Consider the following 23,425-nt stretch of genomic DNA (forward strand, 5'->3'; position numbering starts at 1 on the left):
TCATATGTGTAGATTTTATGTGTGGAAATACAGTAATAGTTGGTATAGCTTTGCAGTGGATACTAATCAGTTATAGGATGCTTTCCTAGTGGGAGATCAGTAGCTTGCAGTTGGCTGAAACTTTCAAAACTCTCTAGGAGAACAGAATATACAGTACCCTTTGACTTTCTCATTGTGAATCCCCTAAATGATTTTGAAAATTTCAGCTACTATTGGTAGTTCCATGGCAAAACCAGGACAATGTGACATGGCATTTACCTCTCAGACTGTTGTTTAAAAATCTTATATTTAATTTCCTTCAACTGTCATATGGCAATTTGGATTTTTGGAGTAATTTACAGGAAATTACTACAAGCCCTGCAAAAAAATTACCTGTTGTATACATTGTACAAGGTGGGGTATGTTCCATTAATTGGAACATCGGAGCCTGGCCAAAACAAGGTGCCTGCTTTCAAATTTTGGTACATTGCTGTCAGCCAGACCTATGGGCAAAGATACAAACAAATTATTTTATGGCATTTACACCACTGGAGGACCTCAGATCACCAAAGCAAAAATACATAATTGGATCAGAAATATGGGCTGTAATCATGCATTCCTCTTTCTTTTTTCACACATCATGCAGTTGCCTAATGACCATATCTGATTTGAAGTTTGTTTTCTACATACACATTCTGAAGAAAAATTATAGAATCATAGAATTGTTGAGGTTGGAAAAGACCTTTAAGATCATCAAGTCCAACTGTCAACCCAACACTGCCAAGTCCACCACTAAATTATGTCCTGAAACTGCCACTTCTACATGTTTTTTGAACACCTCCAGGGGTGGTGACTCTACCACTTCCCTGGGCAGCCTGTTCCAAGACTGACAAACCTTCCAGTAAAGAAATTTTTTCTAATATCCGATCTAAACCTCCCCTGGCACAACTTGAGGCCATTTCCTCTCGTCCTGTCTCTAGTTACTTGATAGAAGAGACCAGCACCCACCTCGCTACAACTTCGTTTCAGGTAGTTGTAGAGAGCGATAAGGTCTCCCCTCAGCCTCCTTTTCTCCAGACTAAACAGCCCCAGTTCCCTCAGCCACTCCTCATAAGCCTTGTGCTCTAGACCCTTCACCAGCTTTGTTGCCCTTCTCTGGACACGCTCCAGGACCTCAGCCTCTTTCTTGTCGTGAGCGGCCCAAAACTGAACACAGTACTCGAGGTGCAGCCTCACCAGTGCCAAGCACAGGGGAAGCAGTAGCATGGAAGCCAGGATGTTGCCATTTCTTGGGTATTCTCAGCATAGAAAAAAATCGTATAAGGATTTCCATAACTGGCAACAAGAAGTGATCTTTCTTCCTGTGGCAAATGCCAGTGGAATGGATCATGAAGATGGAAAATGGTTCTAAGCTGCATCAGAGATGTTCAGACTTGACATCAGGAAACATTTCTTTACAGACAGGGTGGTCAAACACTGGAACAGGCTTCCTAGAGAGGTGGTCGATGCCCCAGGCCTGTCAGTGTTTAAGAGGTAATTGGACAATGTCCTTAATAGCATGTTTTAACTTTTGGCCAGCCGTGAACTGGTCAGGCAGTTGGACTAGATGATCATTGTAGGTCCCTTCCAACTGAAATATTCTATTCTATTCTATTCTATTCTATTCTATTCTATTCTATTCTATTCTAAGATATGGATTCTAGTTTTATGACTTTATTATAAGAGGGCATATTTCTATTTATCTTAAAGAGTGCAGCTGTGGTTCTGTTACAAACCTGATGGAATCCTTCATGAAACAATAGCACCAAAAAGCTGGGTGCTTGAGCATACTACAAACATGACTACACAGAGATAGACACACACACACACACGTAAATAAATATATAAATGTATTTTAAGTAGATACACTATATACATGTGTATATACATGTACTATATACATGTGTATTTTTTATATTTTTGTACCATTATTATAGCTTGATATTTCTAGTAAATGAATAATATTAATCATAACCATGGGCACAATGGGGGGGCGTATGAAATGTGCTATACATTATACACAAACATTCATTTTGCTGGAAATTAAGCTCTTTGCTATTCTCTTCCTTGCTTTTATATGCCTGGACTTTGTAAGTGTATTTGTAAATTGATATAATTTGGAAGTAGATTTTCGTATTTCATTTTGCAGCTAGTTGTCAAAAGACAAACAAAATATACCGCACAATAAAACCATATAAAAAATTTATAGTGGTGTCCTGTGGCAAGAGATTAATTCCAATACTAACCAAAATATTTAAGTCTTTTTCACTAACTACCACATCAAGTGAAATTTTTAAGTCTCAGAATTAACACTGTAAGAGTTCTTTAACTTTCATGAAAAGCAAACTGTTTTGTAGGCAGCCTGTAATACGAAGCCTACGGGATATTTAGCACATACTGCAAATATATCACACAGCTTTGCATTTCATCCTTGTTTTGTTTTGTTTTATAACATGGCACATGAGCCACTTGAGACTTGAAGGAATACCACAATGAGAAATAAACCTACTGGCTGTCCCTTCCACCATGAAGGTTTGAATTTTTCCGTCCCCAAAAGCGAGAAATGCTTGTTCAAGTCTACATCATACATGCTGTTATCAATAATACCATGAGATTCTGGATACAATCCCTGCAAAATGAAAATAAACAAAAAAACCCACTGAATCTTGAAATCCAATGGAGCATAAACTATGTTGCAATGCACATTGTTGCAGTGTTGCAATTCTTTTTAGGGCTGTTTTATCACAGAAACAGAACATGCTTTCCGAACTCACACAGATCATCAGATTCCTGCCAATGAATTCAGTGTGCCTGTCAAGTTCCCTTGAGTTTCCCCATTTTCTCCCCAGCCCAGTTAAAACCTGATGTGCTACAGATTAAGTACCATATATGTCATATGGCTGTATATCAGCTGCCAAACCCATCCTAACACACACTCTCATCAACTGGCTGTGTCCTCACCCATATTCACCTATATACAATTAGACTGACAAAGATCAGGAATAACCAGTTTACAGGCCAGAATCAGATAGCATGCCTATATAGCCACATCGATCATGCCTGCATGTACTTTCTCAGCATCTCTTTCTTTTACTCCTATAGCTTGAGTTCCCATGTCCCACAAAAAGATTGGCACCACAAAATCCTTTCTATGTTGTCCAGATAACAAAAAGAAAAAATAGCAAATTCTCACTTACTGTGACAATAGTATAGTGGTTTGGAAAGGTTTTTGTGGGGTAAACAGCTCTCATGTATTTCGAATGTGTGCCACATGTTTCTGCAACAGATCATGGAATTAATATAAATTTGCTTGTAATTTTTTAAAATTGAAAACTAAGAGTCTTAAAAACAAACAAAAAAAATCGCCACAGTCAGTTGCTGTGGTATTAGAGGAGAAATGTGACTCCAAATTAAGACACATACATTCTGGTGTCTCCTTGTGAGCTAGGCCTACCATCCCATTCCAGTCAACGGACCCTGGACACTCAATTCAGCTGCCTAAAGCCTAGACACCTAGGGCCATTTGAGACATCTTTAATGATCCTGCCTGGCCTTCAGATGCTGCTCCTACATCCTGTCTGCCAACCCAAACGAGTGTCTCAGATACTTCTGAGATCCAAAATGGCACTAGACATATATGTTTACGCAATGAGACTGAAACCTCAGGTCAGCCCAGGCAAGATATTCTGCAGAGCTCTCTGGTGACCAGATACATGGGAAGGACTCAGTTGCTTAAGCACTGGCATCCGGTGCCATTTTAGATATCTTCAGTTATCCAAGACATCTGCATGAAAGTTGGCAGTTTTGATGCAAGATCACCAGGAGATCTGTGTCCTCCTGTCACAACTGCTGAAGGCCACCTAGGATGTGCCACAGCACTCTGAAGTATACTAGAAACATAGGTTAAGGCAAAAATTTGTCCTGTGGCACCTGAGCTGACTTGCTCTCTAGGCTCTTGCACTGCTCTGTAGAGACTGTATTAACCATAAATGCACTGACTACAATAAGCATATAGACATCTCACACACAGACACCTCCAAGAACGTATGTAACTGTAGGTCTCCTCCTCTGGAGTGAATCCCACTCCAGGTGTCCTACCTTTATCTCCAAACATGCGTCACTTTACAGCAATCTAAGGCACGCACCACGCCTGAACATCTGTAATATCTAAATGCACTATAGGATCCAACTTATTTACACAAAAAACAAAGGTGCAAAGACTGGAAGATGCCTCAATGCCATTTTTTAATCTAACTCATGTGGAGAACAGTTCTTTATTAAGCTGTAGTCAGATGATTATTTGATTCACACTCAAACACACTTTCTTCTTTGATGTACAGCATTTCAGTCAAAGAACAGAAACTGATTTTAACTAAACAACCTCAACTAAACAATGAAAGCCTGAAATTATTCAACAAAACTGTTCCAGTGTGGTACAGAAAAAAAGGCTTAAAGAGTGTTTAAAGAAGGGCTGAATAATTGACAAATACATCAGAAAATCAGCATAATTTTATATGAATATCTCTTGGATGGTAGAGGAGCTACATTCATAGTGTACATATTCTATAACAACTAGCTTGATTAGTTCTACTGAAAATCCTAGGTTAAGGGAGTTAATAGAGAGGAAATATTTTATGCTGCAAATCAGCATTACATTTTTTATTTTGCAAAGAAAGGAATTCTTCTTTCCTTTCCACTGTAGATTGCTGAGAATTATAAGCATGAATGTGCATAAGCAATTGTTAAAATTGACAACAAATATGAGTAATGCTGAATTAGATCTGTTTTCATTTGAAAGGATTTCTTGGAAACATACACGTAGCATGGTTTTCATGCTTTTTGTCAACTTGGCATTTCCTTTTCACCTGTTTCAAAAGACTGGAACTGAACACTGACTTCTGCATGCATGATTTCTTCACTGATTCAAATGCCTTCCAAAGTCAGAATGACATCAAAGAATAAAATATTTGCACAAGAAGTCAGGTTTGCACACTGCTTCAGGTTCAGGCTTCTGGCTACCCTCATTATCCATAAACAAGATTGTTAACCATTCAGTAAAATGTAGTACTTTGTAACATCCATGTTAAGTTTTTAAATGAGCACAATAGAAACAGAATATGATAGATTCAGAACAGATATGAACACTGTCAATTTAGACTATTACTGCTGAGAAGAAATGAATAAATATGCAGACATTTTGTCCAGGTACAAAGTATCTTGAGAGCTGAGCTCTAAAATATTCAGGAAATTTTAAGGAAGTGTGCACTAATGGGTCCCACTTTTTAGAGCCCTTTACAGCACAAGCTAAATATCTTCAACTTACTCTTTCTCCCAATATTCAGAAATACTGGGAAACAGTTACTTGAACCTTACTGCAATCATATCAATATATGAAATTATACCAGTATGTAAATTACATTGCATTTAAGTCTAATATAATAATATTCACTGACATACTTTTAAATATGCAGCTTCTCTTTAATATCTTAAAATGTCTGACTTGAAAAAGTACATCTTTGAGGAAAATTTCCCAACAACCCTATGCATTTTCTCTGTGTATTATACTTTAATGATAATCTCCTTACCAGTTAGAATTTTTCAATGCAATGCAGACAATGCAGGAAATCCTTCTCTGGAACTTTTTTCAGTCTTAAACTGTATTTGAATGTATATTTCAAACTATTTATTTAATAAAAAGCTGCTGAACAGTATTAGAGGCCTTGTTAAAAAAAAAGTCACGCTTGCTATGCACTCGAATGCAAGAATTAATATAGAACATATAATAATGAAAATATACAACTGATGAGGGAGACCTGATTTGTGATTTTCTTATTGCTGAGCAACACATATGCATGACAGCAGCAAAAGGGATTGGAGAGGTTGTATGCAGACTTTTAAAGAAAATAGTCAAAGTACTCTTGGTAACTTACTGAGTTTTTCAATGTTTGGCAGCAAAGAATTCCAAGTCTGCAAGTATTCTGCTCTAAACCCATCCATTGAAAAAAGGATAAGTGGTGGCAGATCAAACCTACAAGAAAATATGAGTTTGTCATTGTAAAGGAGTTTGGAAAGTTGGTGACTTGTTAAGATCTTTAACAAAATAAATTCTACTTTTAAAAGCAGGATCCAGAATTTCCAGGTACTTCCCAGAATTAATATCACAGTGTGAGATAAACAAATAGTTCAATTTTGAGAGCAAATACACAATCCTCCTGAAAAAAAAACACTGGAGGAAAAAAATACAAGCTACTCAGTATATACAGAACCTAGGAAAAAAAAAATCAGGTTTTGTTAATCTTTTAATTACAAATACAAATAAATACAAATGCTGCAGACTAGCACCCAAATACCAACCCAGAGTAGAGAACAGCCAAAGTACCTCTGTACATAGTAATGGGTTGAATTCTGTCTCTTGTATCTCAATGCATCTTAAAAAATCTTTCAGGGCAGCTGCACAAGGACTGTAAAAGTACAACAGTCACCCAGCAAGCAGTTAGGGTCAACTGGCCTCACTGCTGAGAAATGTAATCTCTTCTCAACGTCAGGTTTGTGCTAACCCCTTACCTTACCACATTTCCTTTGTGAAGACATCACTAAGCAACCCATGCTCTTTGTGGATTTTATCTTTCAAGTTTCCCAGCTCCCATGGAGATGGAGAATGCTTCTTTGCCTCAAGGCCCCTGACAAACTGAACTCAAAGCTACAAAAGGAATGCAGCATCTGCTAATGTGCTTAGGGTAAGACTTCATGTAAAGAAACAAGGATAAAAGCCTCAGATCTGACTTCATATGTAGGTATGATAAAATAGACACAAACTGCAGCTGATCTCTAGAAGAGTGTTTAAATTCTTGTTATAAAAATTCTAACTAGGAGGTGCTAGCTGTGAAAGTAAACTTCAAAGTTATTAAACATGCTTTCTCCTAGCCAATCTAAAAGGACTCCTAAAGAAAAATGCATTAGCAGTTATGAAGTGCTGGTACTATTGCACCTTTTTTCATAACACCAAGTGACAAAATCAGTAGGATCAAGTCATCTAGTTCTGAAAATTCAGTCTTTTTGTTAACCATCATTACATATTGCACAGTCTCCTTAGAAACATATAAAGAAACATAAAAATTGTAAACATACAGTTAAATTAAAAATGTAGTTTGAAGTAGGCTTCACTACACGTAGTATCTAATAAAACCCAAACTATTTGTAATTTATAGGAATGTTTCACTAAATAAGCCTGTAAAATACTGGGAGAGAGAATGATTGATAAAATGCAGTTACTGATAACTTACTCCAAACCATTTTTTTGAGTAATACTTTGAGTCATGAATATTAAAAAAATTTATATATTCACATCAGGCAGTAATCACTATCCCAATTTGTTTCTCTTTCACAGTGGTCTTTTCAAAACACAGAAGTACACTGGCATTAACAGTTTGTATAAAAACAGTTTGTGTAAAACAGCTTCCTGATCTGAATCTGAAATTAAATGGAGATTTATATAGCAATGCTGTTTACAGCACTTAAAGAAGCCCTCCTCCACTAGTTTCCAAGCTTTAGCCTATGAAGCTGTGTTAACTCAGCAAGTTATTTGTTGACCTATAAAGTATATTTTTATACCTATGTTGGGAGGTGCATGCAGGAACCCATGAAGAGGCCACAATACTAAAGGTATTATTTTTATAATTAAACTAAACTGGCAGTAAAATAGATAGAATAATGGATAATAGCACAATGGAACCAGAAAAGAATCCATTTTTCTTTGAGAACAACTTTTAAACTGTGTTTCTGCCTAGCCTCTACCTATGATTCTGCAATACTGCACAAATAGCAAAATACCTACAGGCAGACATCAGAATTACCATGTTTCAGCGTTAGTAGATATACAACTACTTTCATAGCTTCCTTTTTAAGACACCTTTCTTCCCACAGATAATTCAAGTAAAGAAACCTCTGTTACTTAGATAAAGAATTGCAATCATAGAGTCTAACTGTTATTACACCTTGCATAAAGTGATTTATCTGAATTGTCATGAAACCAATATGGTAACAAAAATGGACTATGGACAATTTGTGACACATGAACCCTGAGATAACTCCAGTAATTTTTCCAGGTCTTTGCAAACTGACTTTCAATCTGGATTTGAACTCCTGTACTCTGCTCCAAACTGTAAATGATAAATGAACATGCAACAAAATGACAAAGGTTTTAGAAAGAAAAAACATTTCTAGCCACAAACTGCTTCTATAGAATATTCCTCAGGGCAGGAACCTTATTCTCAGTAAATATGAAAATCTCATGAAGACCTGCTTCAGGCCACTGGAGTATTTCTGACCATCACAATGATTTTATTTGCTAAGAAGACAAAATTATTTTATCCTACCCAGCTGGACACTGAGGGGTTTCAAGTGATATACATGGTTCTTCTACCCAAGGTATTTCACCTAGAAGGACAAAAGAAAATAGTGAGTCAGCATTAAAAAAACCCCCACAAACAACAAAGAAGTTTCCTGGTTGATCGTTTCAGAGCTCTTCCTGGTACTTTTTCTGCTTCAATACAGAATTATAGAAACGTAGGTCTGAAGATACCTTTAGAAACCATTTAGTGCAACCTATTAGGTCCTCAAACCCTGAAAGGGCTAATGCTTACAATTGTAAGTTAAAAACAAAGTACATATAGTACACAGACAAGCAAACAAACAAAATGGAGAAGAAATCACCATGAAAGCTTAGCCTAAGTTTTCTCTGGTTTTAAATGGATAACATTTAAACTGCATCCTTTCCACATTGGATTACTGACTTCTTTTTTTGCAGATACCATTTACATATTCAGAGATGATTGCCAGGGCTCCCTTTAGCTTTTTTTATTTTTTTTTTTCCTGTAAAGAGTCCAAACTCCTTCAATCTTTCCTTGTTGACCACGGCTTCCAAATTTCAAGTAATTCTTTCTGTTCCCATTTGAATATTCTCCACCTGTTTCACGGCTATACTCATTTATGATAATGTTTGCCCATTTCTTTGGAAGAAATAAGGGAGGTCAACAAGAGGAGAAAGAAGGAAAGCATCCAAAAAGGAAAAAATATAAAAAAAGAGAAGAAGCAGTGGCTGCTGAAGTTCTCAGCTCACCACAGAAAGTTTCTCTCCCAGTAAGCAGCCAAAGACAGGGGTGTACAGCGACCTTAACTACGTCAGCTCAATCAATTTAGCACCTAGTCAAACTCCTGACTGCTTTTAGCTTTAATTTGCATTTAGGTGAAAAATATAATTTTGCAGGAATTGCCTTAAATCTCTCACCTCACAATATAAAGAAATTCTGGTAACAGATACCATGTTTTATGCCACTGGTATACTCCTCAGGTACCATTCCTGTAATCCAATTTTACCAGTGCTATTCTTTATGTGTTTAGCCAGAGTCTGTATGAAACAACCAGCTATGAACAAAGATATTCAGAAATAAGTAAAACATAGGAAACCCAATCTGAAAACTAATTTCTAACAAAAAGGACAAGAAATTTTAAATTAGGGGTGATTACTACAATATGTACTTTGGGTTGCAAGAAGTTTGAAGCAGAAAACATGTCTCCATCTATTTTTGAAAAAAAAAAAAAAGAAAAGAAACAACAAAAAAACCCACATTTGGTATACTGTGCAATATTCAAAACATTCTGTCTTTCTTATGAATGACACACACTCACATTGTTCTCCAGAAACCATCTTTTTCCCAGTCAAAAATATCAAAAGCTTCACCTCAAAACATCTTAATTTTCCAAAATATCACTGTAAGACTCTAATCTTGAGAAACAAATGCATCTACCTTTATATTTGCCACATTTGGTCATCTATTTATTTCACAGGACAATTTATATATAAATATCTTTGACTTTTGATTTACCTTTGCAAATGCTGTTGTAGTTTACACAGCAGTCTTTTTTCTGCAAACAGTCATCAGAACAAGAACAGTAACTTCCAGGTATCCGTGTCTCACCACAGCGGAAATTAGTGCACCTCCAAGATCGGGCTGAAAATTGGAAGAAAAAGATTATGATTCAGTTCACAGAACCTTATGTAAGCTCCTTGGTGTGGAAATCCCCCAAACAGGTAAAGGAAAAAAAAAGAAGTTTTTGTTAAGCTATAATTTACATGTCCTGCTTGAGTTGCTTTAGAAGTTTTATCTGAAAAGACAACTCCAGATTTCATTTAACACATAAAGCCTATTTCTGTGGCCATTGAATGATAACGCGGAGTCATAGAATAATTTGTTTTACAAAGGTGTCCCCAAAGTCACATTCTTCAATGCCTTCCACCCTTCCAGGAAGTTCTAAAAAAAGATAATCAAACCCATATTTCTCCTACAGAAGAGAGAGAGAAGGAAACAGATCTTTTTCCCGCTCTTCCACATGATTCCCAGCAGACAGCAAAAAAAGAGATGTAAGTGCTGAAGCAGGCAGAAAAAGAGATAAGGATGAAGAAACATCTGAGCAGCTGCTGGGAGAGCAGAGAGGAGAACTGGAGAGGAGTCTGGCCTCGATGCAGAGCCAGGCCTGTCCCCTGGAAGATGAGTGCATTCGTCCAAGCCCCGGCCCCCAGTGAGTGCTGCATGAGGCTGCAGAGTGCACCTGACCGGGAAACACCCATTCATTCAAGAGGAGCCGGCACAGCAGCATCGTTTCAGGACCCTGGTCAAAGATAACCTACGATTTCCACTCATGCTCATCCACAGCTTTATCTGGGCCAGGAACTATGCACTGCAAATGCTCTGGTTATCCAGGGGGGACGCAAATACAGGGATCTGATTTGAGAAAGACACGGGAAGACTTTGTGTCCTGCCAGGTCACCAAGTTATGGCCCTCTAGCCACCTGAGTGCAGAAGTATCTCGACACCACCACATCCTTCCCTCCCTGAGGGAATGTGACATAACTTCTGTATATCTGTGTAAATATGAGAGTTTATCCTTTTCGTATTACTACCACGTGAAAAAACAAACCCAGAATAAAATGGAAACCAGTGAGCAGTGCCTGTAGGGGAACATACTTGGCTCCACGCAGGCATCCTCGTAGTCCCAGCAGCAGTCCCGACGCTCCTTGCAGCTGCTGTCGCACCGGCAGCCGGGCACCTCCTTCCCTTGCGGCTCATTGCACTTGTGTCTGCAGCTGACTGTAAGAAGAAGGCAGCCAGTCTGAGCGCTCAGATAACCCTGTACAGGACGGGTCACTTAAATGGATCACAGGCACGGGTTCCATGGAGAAATGTGCTGAATAATTTCCCAAAACTGTTTTCCAAGTCATTTTACAATGCGGTCACTAGCACACCGTGGGTCAGCGAGGCGAAACGAAAGCTGTAGGAAGTCCTCTGGACATTGAAGGTCCTGGTGGCTGTTTGGGCCGTGCTCGCCCAGAGCCTGTGGCGGGGCTGTTTCTGCAGCAGGTCTCCCCAGGACCGGTGGCGCAGGAGGCAATGCCCAGGTCTCCCACCCTCCCAGCATGAGGCGGTGGAAACCGGCATCTCCCCTGCTCATTTCTGGGTCCGGGATGGAAGAGGAAGAGCGACTCCCACTTTGGATGTTCCCTAATGTGCCTGCCAGGGAGCTGCGTGGGACGGGGGCTCCCCCAGGGCCAGGCACCCAGAGCCATGGGCGCTCCCCCGGGGGCAGCTGGACAGGGCCTGGCAGCCCGGGCCCGTCCCACCGCCGAGCCAGCAGGAGGGCAGCCAGGGCACCCCAGGCACTGGGCACCTCCCTGGGGACAGGGACAGGCCACGGTCAGGCTCTTGGCGTGTGGGTGGGCCTGGCTCAGCGGGACCCATGGCCACGCAGGGCACAGCTGCGGGGACCTGGAGATCAGCCCTGCTGCGGCATTGCTGGGGCAGGGGCTGATGGCCCCAGGGGGCTGATGTGGGGCCCTGGGCAGGGCCCATAAGGCTTATTAGTGCACTCGGGACTCTGACCATACCTCTCCCACTTAATCGTTACGCCATCCCTTAAAAATCTTCAGGTTTGGTTGTTTTGATCGAAAGAAAGAAAGGGTCCAAATAAGGGGCCTCATGTTGGAAATGGAGACATGTATTTCCTCACCACAGCTCTGCCACCTTCATAGAGGGTGAAGGAGAGCTCTGGCTCTCCTGAGGGTACCCATGGACAACTCCAAATCTCCAAACATCACCCGCAGCTACACACTAGCCTCCACAAGGACAAGCCCTGTGTCCACCTTCTCTGTATTGCAGAAGTACTGTTCGAACCACTCTGAGCACCTACATTTCCAGCTTTCTTGTCCACTCACACCGTTAGACAGGGATAAGTATAACTACTCAGATTTGCTAGTGCAGTTCTATTACAGTTGCCAAAAGGCTCATGCTTTTGTAGGGTGCACTCCCTACAAAATTTGGGCTTTAATATCCACTGTGTAGAAACCATGTAGAGCTAAAATGATTTTTTTCAAGCTAGGCAGCTTGTTTCACATGTAGAAAGTTCTCGTGTTGTACTTTGTGCTTTAAGTGCTTACATCAACAACTATTGTTCAATACAAGAAAGCTTTGCAAATAATTAGAATAACAAACAATATATATAATGAGCATAAATGGATCTGTCAAAAGTAGAGATGAAAAGAAGTAATTGAGGGTTAAGTGTTTTATGACTGGAGTCTGTTCTGTCAAGAAACAGCTATGATTTTTCACAAATAAGCATGAAAATATGCAAACAGTTTTTCTGCGCTTTTTTGGCTGAAGTTCAGAGTATTTAATTTTTCCTCTATCCATTGGCTTTTGAACAACTCAAAGTTGTTCAGATGGTCTATTTGATTTACAATGATATAGAATGGTGAGTCTAAGTTAGAAAAAATATTAAGATAAAAATATAAACCTTTTCCTCTAATGGAACTGTTCATAACTCTCATAATTTGCAACCCATGCTTCTAATTTCTTTACACTATTTACATAACTGTGTGAGGTCAGGAATTTAGTATTTCATTAACTTTTATTTGGAATAGTCAGTACAATTACAGGGGTATAAGGAAATGTACCTTGAGTATATAAACAGAGTCAATTGTACTATCACCAAATGCAAACTCTGTGCTAATTTTTAAACATACAGAATGCCAGGTCCTCCTGACTCCTTTCTAGGCCTCTTCTCCTGAGACCACAAGCCCCCAGCACCTGTCTCGACTGTGACTCCTTTTTCTCCTGAACAGCAACACTCTTTCCCACTGCCCTTATAGCAAATGCAAATGCACAAAAGTGCATGTTGCTCAGGGCTGAGGCTTAACCTCCCACTCCGCAGTGTAATACTGTGTGTTGCTAATTCATCTTTCCCAAGCAGGTCTGGCTATGAAAGTAGAAAATAAAGCTAGTCAGTCCCTATTTAGGATTGCTCTGTAACACCTGCAGAAGCATCAAAATGCTAACACACTGATTTGGTGCTAACTTTCACTTACTACAACTATGACCAAGTTCCTCAGCTAAATGTCAGTGAAGACTCAAGCTGTGGGTATCTACATATTTTACGCAGGAAGTTGTAATACCATATATGTGTCATCAAAAATCAATTACAGTTCCATCTCATCCTATTTGCTAGGTCTATAGTGTTGAAAGATCTCAGAAGGAGCTAAGACATTATGAATAAGCAGGTAAACAACTTCAATATGTGTTGATTAGGAATGAGAAAGAGACTGTGCTTCCTTGAACTCCTCTAGTATGAGATCACTATTGTTTTGATTCCAAAGGAAGTGTTCTATTTAATTCACCATGTGGTGTGTTGTTCTGATCTGGCTTGACCCCTTGACTTCAAAATGCTATGTTGTTTTTCTAACTAAAAAACAACATTCCACCAAATCAAACCATTATTGCCTTTTTACCATAGCTTTACAGAAATTGAAGTCTTCAGAGAAATTCATAATCAGTTTTAACATTAGCCACCTGAACTATGCCAAATGTACCCAAAGCGTGAGTCCCAAAGATGGTCCAATGATATCTCTTCTACTAAACAAATTGCTTAAATAATTGCAAGATATTATATGGAGTAAGATAACCCCTATTTCAAATTTCCTAAAAGTATTAATATAAAAAAATTTCCAAACCTGTTGTGAACTAGGTTTAGCACTTCTTAAAAGAGAAGCAAGGCACTGAGTGGTTTAGGATAGGTTTTTCAAGTATAGATTGTGAGTGTACAGTTTTTATACAATCCAACTTGAAAAATGCAAGAACTTTATTTTCACAGGTGATAAGTTTTGACAGAGCATTTATATTACGCTATGAAAGAGCCTCTGCTGAAGGCCTTTACCAGTTCTAGCTTCAGTGGTGATTATGCTGAAAGTATCAGAAACATACCTTGCTCCTGGTCTCCACGGTTGAGTCCTAGTCCTAAACCTAGTCCCAGGGACACAACCACCAAAGCACACAGCAGAACCTGTCACAAAGACATCAGAAAATTAAAGTTCACAGTTGTGATAAACTGTTATGTTTATTAGAAATTAACCATGTGATTATTACCTTTTATGAACTAATCATTTCTCTGAACTTGTTCATCAAAAAATTGGAGACATTCTGAGCCTGAAGATAGAAGAGGCACAAGAATGATAACCTTGTGAACTGCTTACAAGTCAATGCCTTAATACTGCACTTTTAACCTATGGCCAGTCCCATGTTGTAATCAGGGAAGTCTTTGCTAGGGAAAAGAGTGTAGGAACTAATCAATATATTTACCTGTTTTGCAAATTCTTAATCTGTGTAAAGAGAAGGTAATACCTTTTATTTAGCTTTTGTGTTTTCCTGAAATGCTCACAGGGATTTCTTAAGAGACTCAGTTGGATTGAGGCTGCAGGTGTCAAGTTTTCATCCACAAAAAGTAATGTCACCCTGTTAGTGAGGTTAGAGGAAACTGGAAAGAGACAAACGGCCCAAGGAAACCCCATAACAGAAAGCAGCATAACATTTGGGAGGTTAAGGAAGAGTTGAGGAGGCCTCTATCAGCTTAACGGACTCTCAAGATGAATGGTGATGTATGCTGGCTGAAAGGTGCAGTGAAAAGTGACAACCATCTCAGAGTATTTCATAGTGTATGCACTTTCCATTTCACTAAGGCAATGATGGGAAAGAAAATGCATATCACAGATTCACATTTGTAATTGAAATAAATAGATGACACTAAATTGAAAGTAGAGCTATTACAGCAGCAAACATTCTCACTGCTACAAGCAATGAGAGAGCTGAAGTAAAAACCAAAAACTCATATCAGGTACACAGATGAGATGCTGCATTTATTACAGCATTTACACAAAGACCCTTGATTTTGCGACATTCATCCTCAAGGTGAAATAACATTGGTACCGCCTATTCAAATCTTCAGACTTCCCACAGCTAACTTCTATGTCTAAATTCAGGACTACGGCTACTTATTCATAAAAAAGTTGTTCCTAATGCATATGCTCTGTTCTCTGGAGGACTTATTAGACAGTGTGACTACTATTTGTGAGTACACAATTCTTTGCCTAAGCTTTCAGGAAAAAGTTGCCAAGGAAGTACTTCATGCATATAGTTTATCAAAAATGTAGATAAATGGTGTAGAATATTAACAGTTTACACCTCCAATATTTAGATTTTGTTTTTTTCATACAGGCAGGCATTTGAAAACTAGTGCATTTGAAAGAATGAATATGTTTTAGGATACTTAAATTTCTTACTTTACTCTTCCAAGTACCTCTAGAAAGTATAATTTACTTTCCTTCATATTTAGCCATTTTTCCCACATTGTTTCTCATGATTCATTTATTTTTACTGAAGACTTAAGGAAAAAAAATGTCTCTTAATCCTCTCTTTTTTTCTCCATTTCCAATATTTCCTTCATATTTTACGCAACCCTAGCACAATGCAGCATTAAATAGGAAGTAGTACTATGTGAAATTGTTCTGATGACAGACCTGAACAGTGTCATAACTTGACTCTCTTTTTCATAGGACTGTCTTCAAAATTAAGTTTGAGTCTTTCTAAAATCAGTACCTGTCATTTTCTTTAAATTCCAATTTACAGATGCAAGAGCTTGTGCAAACATATACACATACATATATATATTTTATGTTTGTTTCTTTTTTGGTCACAAACGGAAGCTTGAAACTGTGTATTGGCTACAACAACAGATTTTAAAAATGTAACAAAAACCCCACCCCTTATTATTTACAAGGCAGCTTCATGACTTTTAAAGCCCTGGGGAAGAGGGAAAGATTTGACACGATATTCGAGATGTGGGACTGATAATACTGTACAAAATGGTTCATTAGTCTTTTCCCATGCCTTGCTTCCTGTTTTTTCACCAACGCCTTTCCTACATGTTCTGTTTTGTTAATGACATATCCAAAGATAAAAAAGTAAGCAGAAAAGAACTGTGGCTGCTTTGGCCACAAATGCATCACTTTTAAACAAATGTATAAAATAAAGTATTGAAGCAATGTCTTTGCTGTGCAAAAGAACTGTCAGGTTATCGTACTAAAACAAAAAGTGCAGTTAACTGCCAGAAAAAAGCAAATTCGCTTGGTAAGTACCAGAAGAACTTTAGAAATCTGCCAGTGATGTTAGTGCATTCATGCAGTAAAACTTCAAGCACCAATTAACAAGCTACCCTGAATGTTTATATTAATACAACAAAAGTTCTAAAAATTCTGCAGATTTGACAATTGTTAAACTAGTAGCCCTGAAGAACAGGACCTACTTACAGCACAGATGGCTTTGTATTTCAGAAGGGTCTTTCTCTTCACATACTCTGTTGGTTTTAAAGACACCTCATCCAAATGTTCTCTTTGATGCCTGATGATATCATCCTGAAGCTCCATATTGCCAAGATCTGCCTCTTGGCTGTGCGTATGCTGCGTTCCTCAGCCTCACCAGCTGGTTTAGCTGCGACTAAGATGCTACTCTTTCTTCAAGTGTATATGTACTTTGTTCATAGGTTTTTTATGAGATCCTAGTTTTTGCATCAGGTCTGCGGCAAGCCAAAGTAAGCAGGAAAATGACTCAGAAAGGTCAAAGGCTGAAAAGCATTATCTGTGTACAGAGAAACTGTCTGTCACATTTCAAGATAAGGATGACATTAGGTAAACTCTTAACTGGAGATTAGGAGTAATACATTGCTAAGCAATAAAATTCAAAAAATGACACAAATTCAAGTACTTCAACTATTTGGTTAAAAACTTGTCATCCAGAGTATTCGTTATCTTCAAAGGAAGTGTTAAATATGTTAAACGAAACAAATATGAAAGTAGACAGTTTCTTAATTCCTGCTCTGTGCCACGCCTGTCTTTTCAGGTCCCTTCCCTTATTTAGCACCAGATGATTCCTCGCATTTAGTTTCAATCCATCTTTGTCACATACTTCTTTCAGCTTGTTACATGTTTTTTTCAGTAGTGATAGATGTATTTGTTAAAAAAAAAATGGCATAGAGCCAAATCAGATTCAATAAAAAACAAAAAGGTTTTGTTTAAGTATAATTTGAAATCTATTTGTTTTTCAATTTGGTGGTTAATGGAAGGGTTGTTTGTTATGAAAATGTACCTTCATAGCCTACTAGGGCTATGCAAGTATAACTATTGAAATGTTGATCTGATTCTAAAGTTGAGCACCACATGAGCTGCAGTTTATAATATTTATAATTATTAAAAAAACCCACCCCAAACATAGTACTATATGAGCTGGTATGAAGAAAATTAATTCCATCACAGCCCAAACCTGTACAATCTCTACCCTTTATTCTATACCGTTTGTGCCATGCTCATGTCCCACATTATGCAATACATCCCATTAACCACAACCCACCCCCCTGCCCCCTTTGATATATAGACAGATATCATTCCCTTAGTCTATGGGCCACCCCTGTTAAACGTCCATAAACTGTCCGTGAGTTCACTTCTTCCATGACTAGGGTTCCATCTGTTACAGTGATTGCTCAGGACAGGAGAGGCAGCGTGTTGTGTGGAGTTACTGGCTGCCAAAACCTATTCAGGTTGGGTCACACTTGCAGGGCTTCTTGTCAGACTTGTCCTCTGTTCAGGTGGTTTCTGCTATAGTGCTTCCTATAACATGCAACTCAAACAACGGGTTACAGCAATTTAAGGACCCCAGAGGTGTTGGTCCACAGTCGGCTGAATATGAGCCGGCAGTGTGCCCAGATGGCCAAGAAGGCCAACAGCACCCTGGCTTGTAACAGAAATAGTGTGGCCAGCAGGAGCAGGGAAGTGATTGTTCCCCTGTATTCGGCACTGGTGAGGCTGCACCTTGAATGCTGTGTTCAGTTTTGGGCCCCTCACTACAGGAAAGACAGTGAGGTGCTGGAGCGTGTCCAGAGAAGGGCAACAAAGTTGGTGAGGGGCCTGGAGCACAAGTCTTATGAGGAGCGGCTGAGGGAACTGGGGCTGATTAGTCTGGAGAAAAGGAGGCTGAGGGGAGACATTATCGCCCTCTACAACTACCTGAAACGAAGTTGTAGCGAGGTGGGTGCTGGTCTCTTCTATCAAGTAACTAGAGACAGGACGAGAGGAAATGGCCTCAAGTTGTGCCAGGGGAGGTTTAGATCAGATATTAGAAAAAATTTCTTTACTGGAAGGTTTGTCAGTCTTGGAACAGGCTGCCCAGGGAAGCGGTGGAGTCACCACCCCTGGAGGTGTTCAAAAAACATGTAGAAGTGGCAGTTTCAGGACATAATTTAGTGGTGGACTTGGCAGTGTTGGGTTGACAGTTGGACTCGATGATCTTAAAGGTCTTTTCCAACCTAATGATTCTATGATTCTATGATTCTATTATTCAGGGGTGTACCTGCTCCACTGTGGACCTGTCCACAGACACAGATGCTTTGGGGTGCATCTGCTCCGGCATGGAGTTACTCACAGGTCACAGTCCCTTCAACTGGAGTTCAGACTGTAGTTACAACATGCCTACTACAGCAGTGCAGGAACAGCAGCAATGCCCTGGCCATATGCCAGCCCAGGCATGTGGCCAGCGCTGTTATCAAAATGTTCCCAGGCACAGCAAAAATGATAAGCGCTACAGAAACAGCAGGCACTAAACAATCACTAGACTCTAATATACAATACAGCAAAGCAAGCAAGTCCCGGGGCAAGCGCAGGAGCCTGCTGATTAATAGCTAAACAGCTGTACCAGCTATAAATCCGGTCTAGCACATTCTGATCAAATCTGTTGTTATCTTGAACCCTTCTTGCCCCACACTGGGTATCAAAAAGCACTCTTGTGGGTTAACCCCAGCAGGCAGCTCAGCCCCTCGCTTCCCCCCCCCCCAATGGGATGGGAGGGGCAATCGTAAGGGTAAAAGTGAGAAAACTTGTGAGTTGAGAGAAAGACGGTTTTATAGGTAAAGCAAAGCTGCGCATGCAAGCAAAACAGCATCAGGAATTCATCACTACTTCCCTTCAGCAGGCAGGTATTCAGCCACTTCCAGGAAAGCAGGGCTCCACCATGCATAGTGGATACTTGGGAATACTAACACCATAACTTTGACTCTCCCCCCTTCCTCCTTTTTTCCCCCAAGGTTTTATTGCTGAGTACAACATCACATGGTGTGGGGTACCCCTTTGGCCAGTTGGGGTCAGCTGTCCCAGCTGTGCCCCCTCCCAACCTCTTGTGCACCCCCAGCCGACCCGCAGAGAAGGCCTTGAGGCTGTGGAAGTACTGCTCAGCAATAGCTAAAACAAGGGGGGCTTATCAACAGTTTTCATCACAAATCCAAAACATAGCACCATACAAGCTACTATGAAGAAAAATAACTCCATTCCAGCCAAAATCAATACATAAATTTACAGAAGTAGCAAATTTGACCTTTGAGAGTGTGAATCATCAGTGTAGGCACCCAGGGTGAATTTCTGCTCCTACTGATAGAGAAGAAAATAATATAGGAAGTGGAACAGGATGTGATCTTATATATTTGATTTAGCTACTTTTACATAATCATTGCTCTAATTTCACAAACGTTACTGCCCACGTGATGAATTTCTATAAAATTTCTCACTGATAAAATAAGAATATAAAACTTCATGAACATTGACCAAGAACCCAGACTTTTCTGTTTAAAGATCAAGGGCCTCACGTGTTTAAAAATACTTCTTTTCATCCCTACCAAAAGACAATTCACATAAAAAAAAGCAATCCATGTGATCAATACTTAAGAGTAAAGAAAACAACAGGGAAGAAGGAAATAATTAGCAATTATCCTTTCTGTTCTCAGTTACTGAATCATAAATTTAAGTGACCGGTCTGTGTACAGTCTGACACTATACAAATGCAGGGCTAGGGTACAGACAAACCCATTCCCCTATAGTCAAATTGCTGTCCTCAGTTCATCTGGCACTTCCAGAAATGGGAAGATGGCTTTGAAGAACACAGGCAGGACATCTGTGCCATATACATGTTAAAAAGCACCTTGGGGAAACACGGAGAGACATTTCTGAATAGCATTATGTTGTGGCTGCTTTCAGTTTTCACTACGATTCCCATAGTTTTAAGCTACTAATATAAAGGAGCTGAAAGTCCTCTAAGGCCATCAGGAACTAGACAGACCTCATATATCATCAGTTAAAAGACACCTTTATACTCATTTGTCACCCATCTTCTAAAGTGAATGGCACTCACTTACAAAAAAACACCTCAAAGCTTAACCATTTTTCCACAATTATAGTGTCCTGAGTTCACTGTGGAATAAGCAGTTTAAGGAGACATTTCAAAGGAGACTATGAGAAAGAGAATGTCTTGAGGAGACATTTTTCTTCAGCCAAATGTTTATCATCCTTAAACAAATGGTTATTTTGATGAAGGGGTTTTTTTTGCCAGAGTAACATGACATTTACACACATTTTGAAAAGTGCATTTCCTTTTCTGTCTCTGGATGAAGAAAGGGTCATTCCTTCCTCATGCCAATGCTGCTTTTCTTCCTTGTTTGGTGAGGCTTGTGGCTCTGTGTTACCTAATACACAGAGCCTGACAGGGCTTCATGCCTTGGCAGAGGCACTGCGGTACAGTCCCTGGGCCTAAGATCTTTATGGTTCCTCCTCTTGGACATTTGGTTCCCTTAGGCAAAGCAGGATGATCATTGCTTAGGCCTGACTTACTGTGGCACCCCTGGCCCTCAGCTCCATCCCAATGACCAGATTCTCTGCCGAAAGTAGGATCATAGATAGTTCAGTTTTGTTAAAATAAGGTCTGGTTAGATGAGGGGTTAATTTAGGAGATAAATCACTGTTGGGACCTCTTAGGGGGTTCAAAGCTATCACATGGTCCAGTTTTAAAACTCAAAATTGGGTATAGTATTTGGGCCAAGTTGTGGACCAGGACTCTAGTTAAGGTTAGACCAAGTCTGTCTAATAAAGGTAACCAGTTAGATTTGGGCTGGCATGGTAAGTACAGTTTAGAATGAATGTTGGTTAATGACCTAGAATCAAGATAAAGTCATATTAGGCACAAGGTTGTGGACAGATTGTGGCTTGGTACATATTAAGGTTGGATCAAGATCTGGGGTCCAAAGCACCGTTAGGAATGGCTGTTAGCCAGTGAGTGGTAAGGCAGATAAAAGTAATAGTAGACTGGTCCTCAAAATAAGGGTAAGACATAATGACAAGTAAAACAACCTCTTTTGGACTCCATTTCCAGTCCTGTTATGGGTCACTATGGGAATGGCTTAGGAGCTTGACATAGAATTAGAGTGGATACCTACCCCGGGCATTGCCATTTTGATAAATTATGAGCCAATCTGCCCAGGGCAGGCAAGTACTGACAGTAGATGTTGATGGGACATCCAAGGGCATGTCAGATAGATTGTACTGCAACACACTTTAAATAAGCGCACAGTGAGGAGTATAATGAACATTTCTTACAGAATAGCTTTGTGTTAAGACTGAGGGCAACCCAATTATAAGAGCAACACAAGCAAGTACAAACGGACCTTCAATTATATCCTCTGTTTCCAATGATCATTTATTACATGTATATGTACGTAAAAGTCAAGGATTTTTCAGCTTCTCATGCCAAGCCAGCAAGAAGGCTGGAGGGGCACAAGAAACTTGGAGGGGACACAGCCACGACAGCTGACTCAAACTGGCCAAAGGGGTATTGCATACCATGTGATGTCATGCCCAGTATATAAACTGGGGGAGTTGGCCTGAGGTGGATTGCTGCTCAGGAAATAACTGGGCATCAGTTGGCGAGTGGTGAACAACTGTATTGTGCATCACTGGTTTTGTATATTCCAATCCTTTTTATTATTGTTGTCAATTTTAAATTTTTTTTTATTATTATTATTATTATTATTATTTTCTTCCTTTCTGTTCTGTTAAACTGTTCTTATCTCAACCCATGAGTTTTACTTGGTTTTTCCTGATTCTTTCCCCCATCCCACTGGGTGGGGGGGGGAGTGAGTGAGTGGCTGCGTGGTGCTTAGGTGCTGGCTGGGGTTAAACCACAACAACAGGTAAGCATTATTTGTTTCCCAACCAGGTATTTCCCATTGCTGACAAGAATGCACTGACTTCCATCATGTGTACTACTGCCTGTTGGCTACAGCACGTATCTCTACTAGCTGTGCAAGTGCTGGTGCCCCGCATATCACGATTTCGTGAGGTACTTTTTAAAAATTTACTTACAACATTTCTCATTGCTTATGTTATGTATTCTTCTAGGCCTGTTTACACAAAAGCTGTTTACATTTACAACAAACAATCCTCTACCCAATTCCATGTAAGCTTTTCCCCTATGGGTACAGTCTTCTTATTTTCCACTCAACTCCAAGCCTGGAATTGTTAATTTCTCACTGCTCCGAGGCCTTCATCTATCAGCTAGAATTTGGGATGATCAGCTTTATTCTTCTGTGCAGACATAAATTTCTATCTAGTTACCTGCACTAGCTGAATTTAGGTTCACGCCCAAACAGCCACAGATGACTCTATATAAAAAGTGTCAGAGAGCCACAAAAATTTAAAAAAACTGTCTTGATTTGAAATTTTACGTATATTTTTAACCTAAAGCCCACTGCACATATATAAAGTATCCTCAGATGTTTTCAGAAAAATGCATTTTCAGTTTATTCTGTCTTTATGACTTTTTATAGGAGTGAATAATTCTAACTTTATAGTAATTACAGCAAACTATAGTCCCACAACAACGTAAGGGATCCTTACTGTAAGAACCAGAACATGTGTTTTGTCAAATTATTCTAAGAACAGATTACTCAAAGAACAAAGAAGCCTAAGCAAATATTTCCCTAAAAACAACTCCCAAATTTTAAATGGCGGTTGCTCTCCCCCCTTCGCCCTCGGTTCCCGCTTCCTCCCCCGCGCCCAGGAAGGGGTCCCGCGCCGTCAGTCGCGGGGAGAGGGGCAGGGGCAGGGGCAGGCAGGGGCAGGGCCCGGGGCAGGGCCCGCGGTAGGGCCCGCGGCCGCCGA

The 23,425-nt window shown here is 39.8% G+C and overlaps 1 protein-coding gene across 2 annotated transcripts in view; it reads right to left on the reverse strand.

The window, feature by feature from the left end:
* The window catches only part of ENPP3 (ectonucleotide pyrophosphatase/phosphodiesterase 3), a 41,690-nt gene extending 24,599 nt beyond the window's left edge, over nucleotides 1-17,091 (reverse strand). The window contains exons 1-9 of one of the 2 annotated variants that reach the window (XM_010574692.1): nucleotides 16,706-17,091; nucleotides 14,328-14,406; nucleotides 11,043-11,165; nucleotides 9,903-10,028; nucleotides 8,394-8,454; nucleotides 5,949-6,046; nucleotides 3,216-3,295; nucleotides 2,528-2,647; nucleotides 373-482 (exon numbers count right to left, since the gene is read on the reverse strand). In XM_010574692.1, coding sequence (XP_010572994.1) covers nucleotides 373-482; nucleotides 2,528-2,647; nucleotides 3,216-3,295; nucleotides 5,949-6,046; nucleotides 8,394-8,454; nucleotides 9,903-10,028; nucleotides 11,043-11,165; nucleotides 14,328-14,406; nucleotides 16,706-16,822 — 914 coding nt within the window. In that variant the 5' untranslated portion in view covers nucleotides 16,823-17,091. The remainder of the gene's footprint in view (nucleotides 1-372; nucleotides 483-2,527; nucleotides 2,648-3,215; nucleotides 3,296-5,948; nucleotides 6,047-8,393; nucleotides 8,455-9,902; nucleotides 10,029-11,042; nucleotides 11,166-14,327; nucleotides 14,407-16,705) is intronic. The other variant, XM_010574690.1, reaches the window with a different exon arrangement.
* Between the last annotated feature and the right edge of the window lie 6,334 nt (nucleotides 17,092-23,425).

The sequence above is a fragment of the Haliaeetus leucocephalus genome, unplaced genomic scaffold (genome assembly GCF_000737465.1).
Source record: "Haliaeetus leucocephalus isolate CR32 unplaced genomic scaffold, Haliaeetus_leucocephalus-4.0 Scaffold450, whole genome shotgun sequence".
Classification (NCBI taxonomy): Eukaryota; Metazoa; Chordata; class Aves; order Accipitriformes; family Accipitridae; genus Haliaeetus; species Haliaeetus leucocephalus.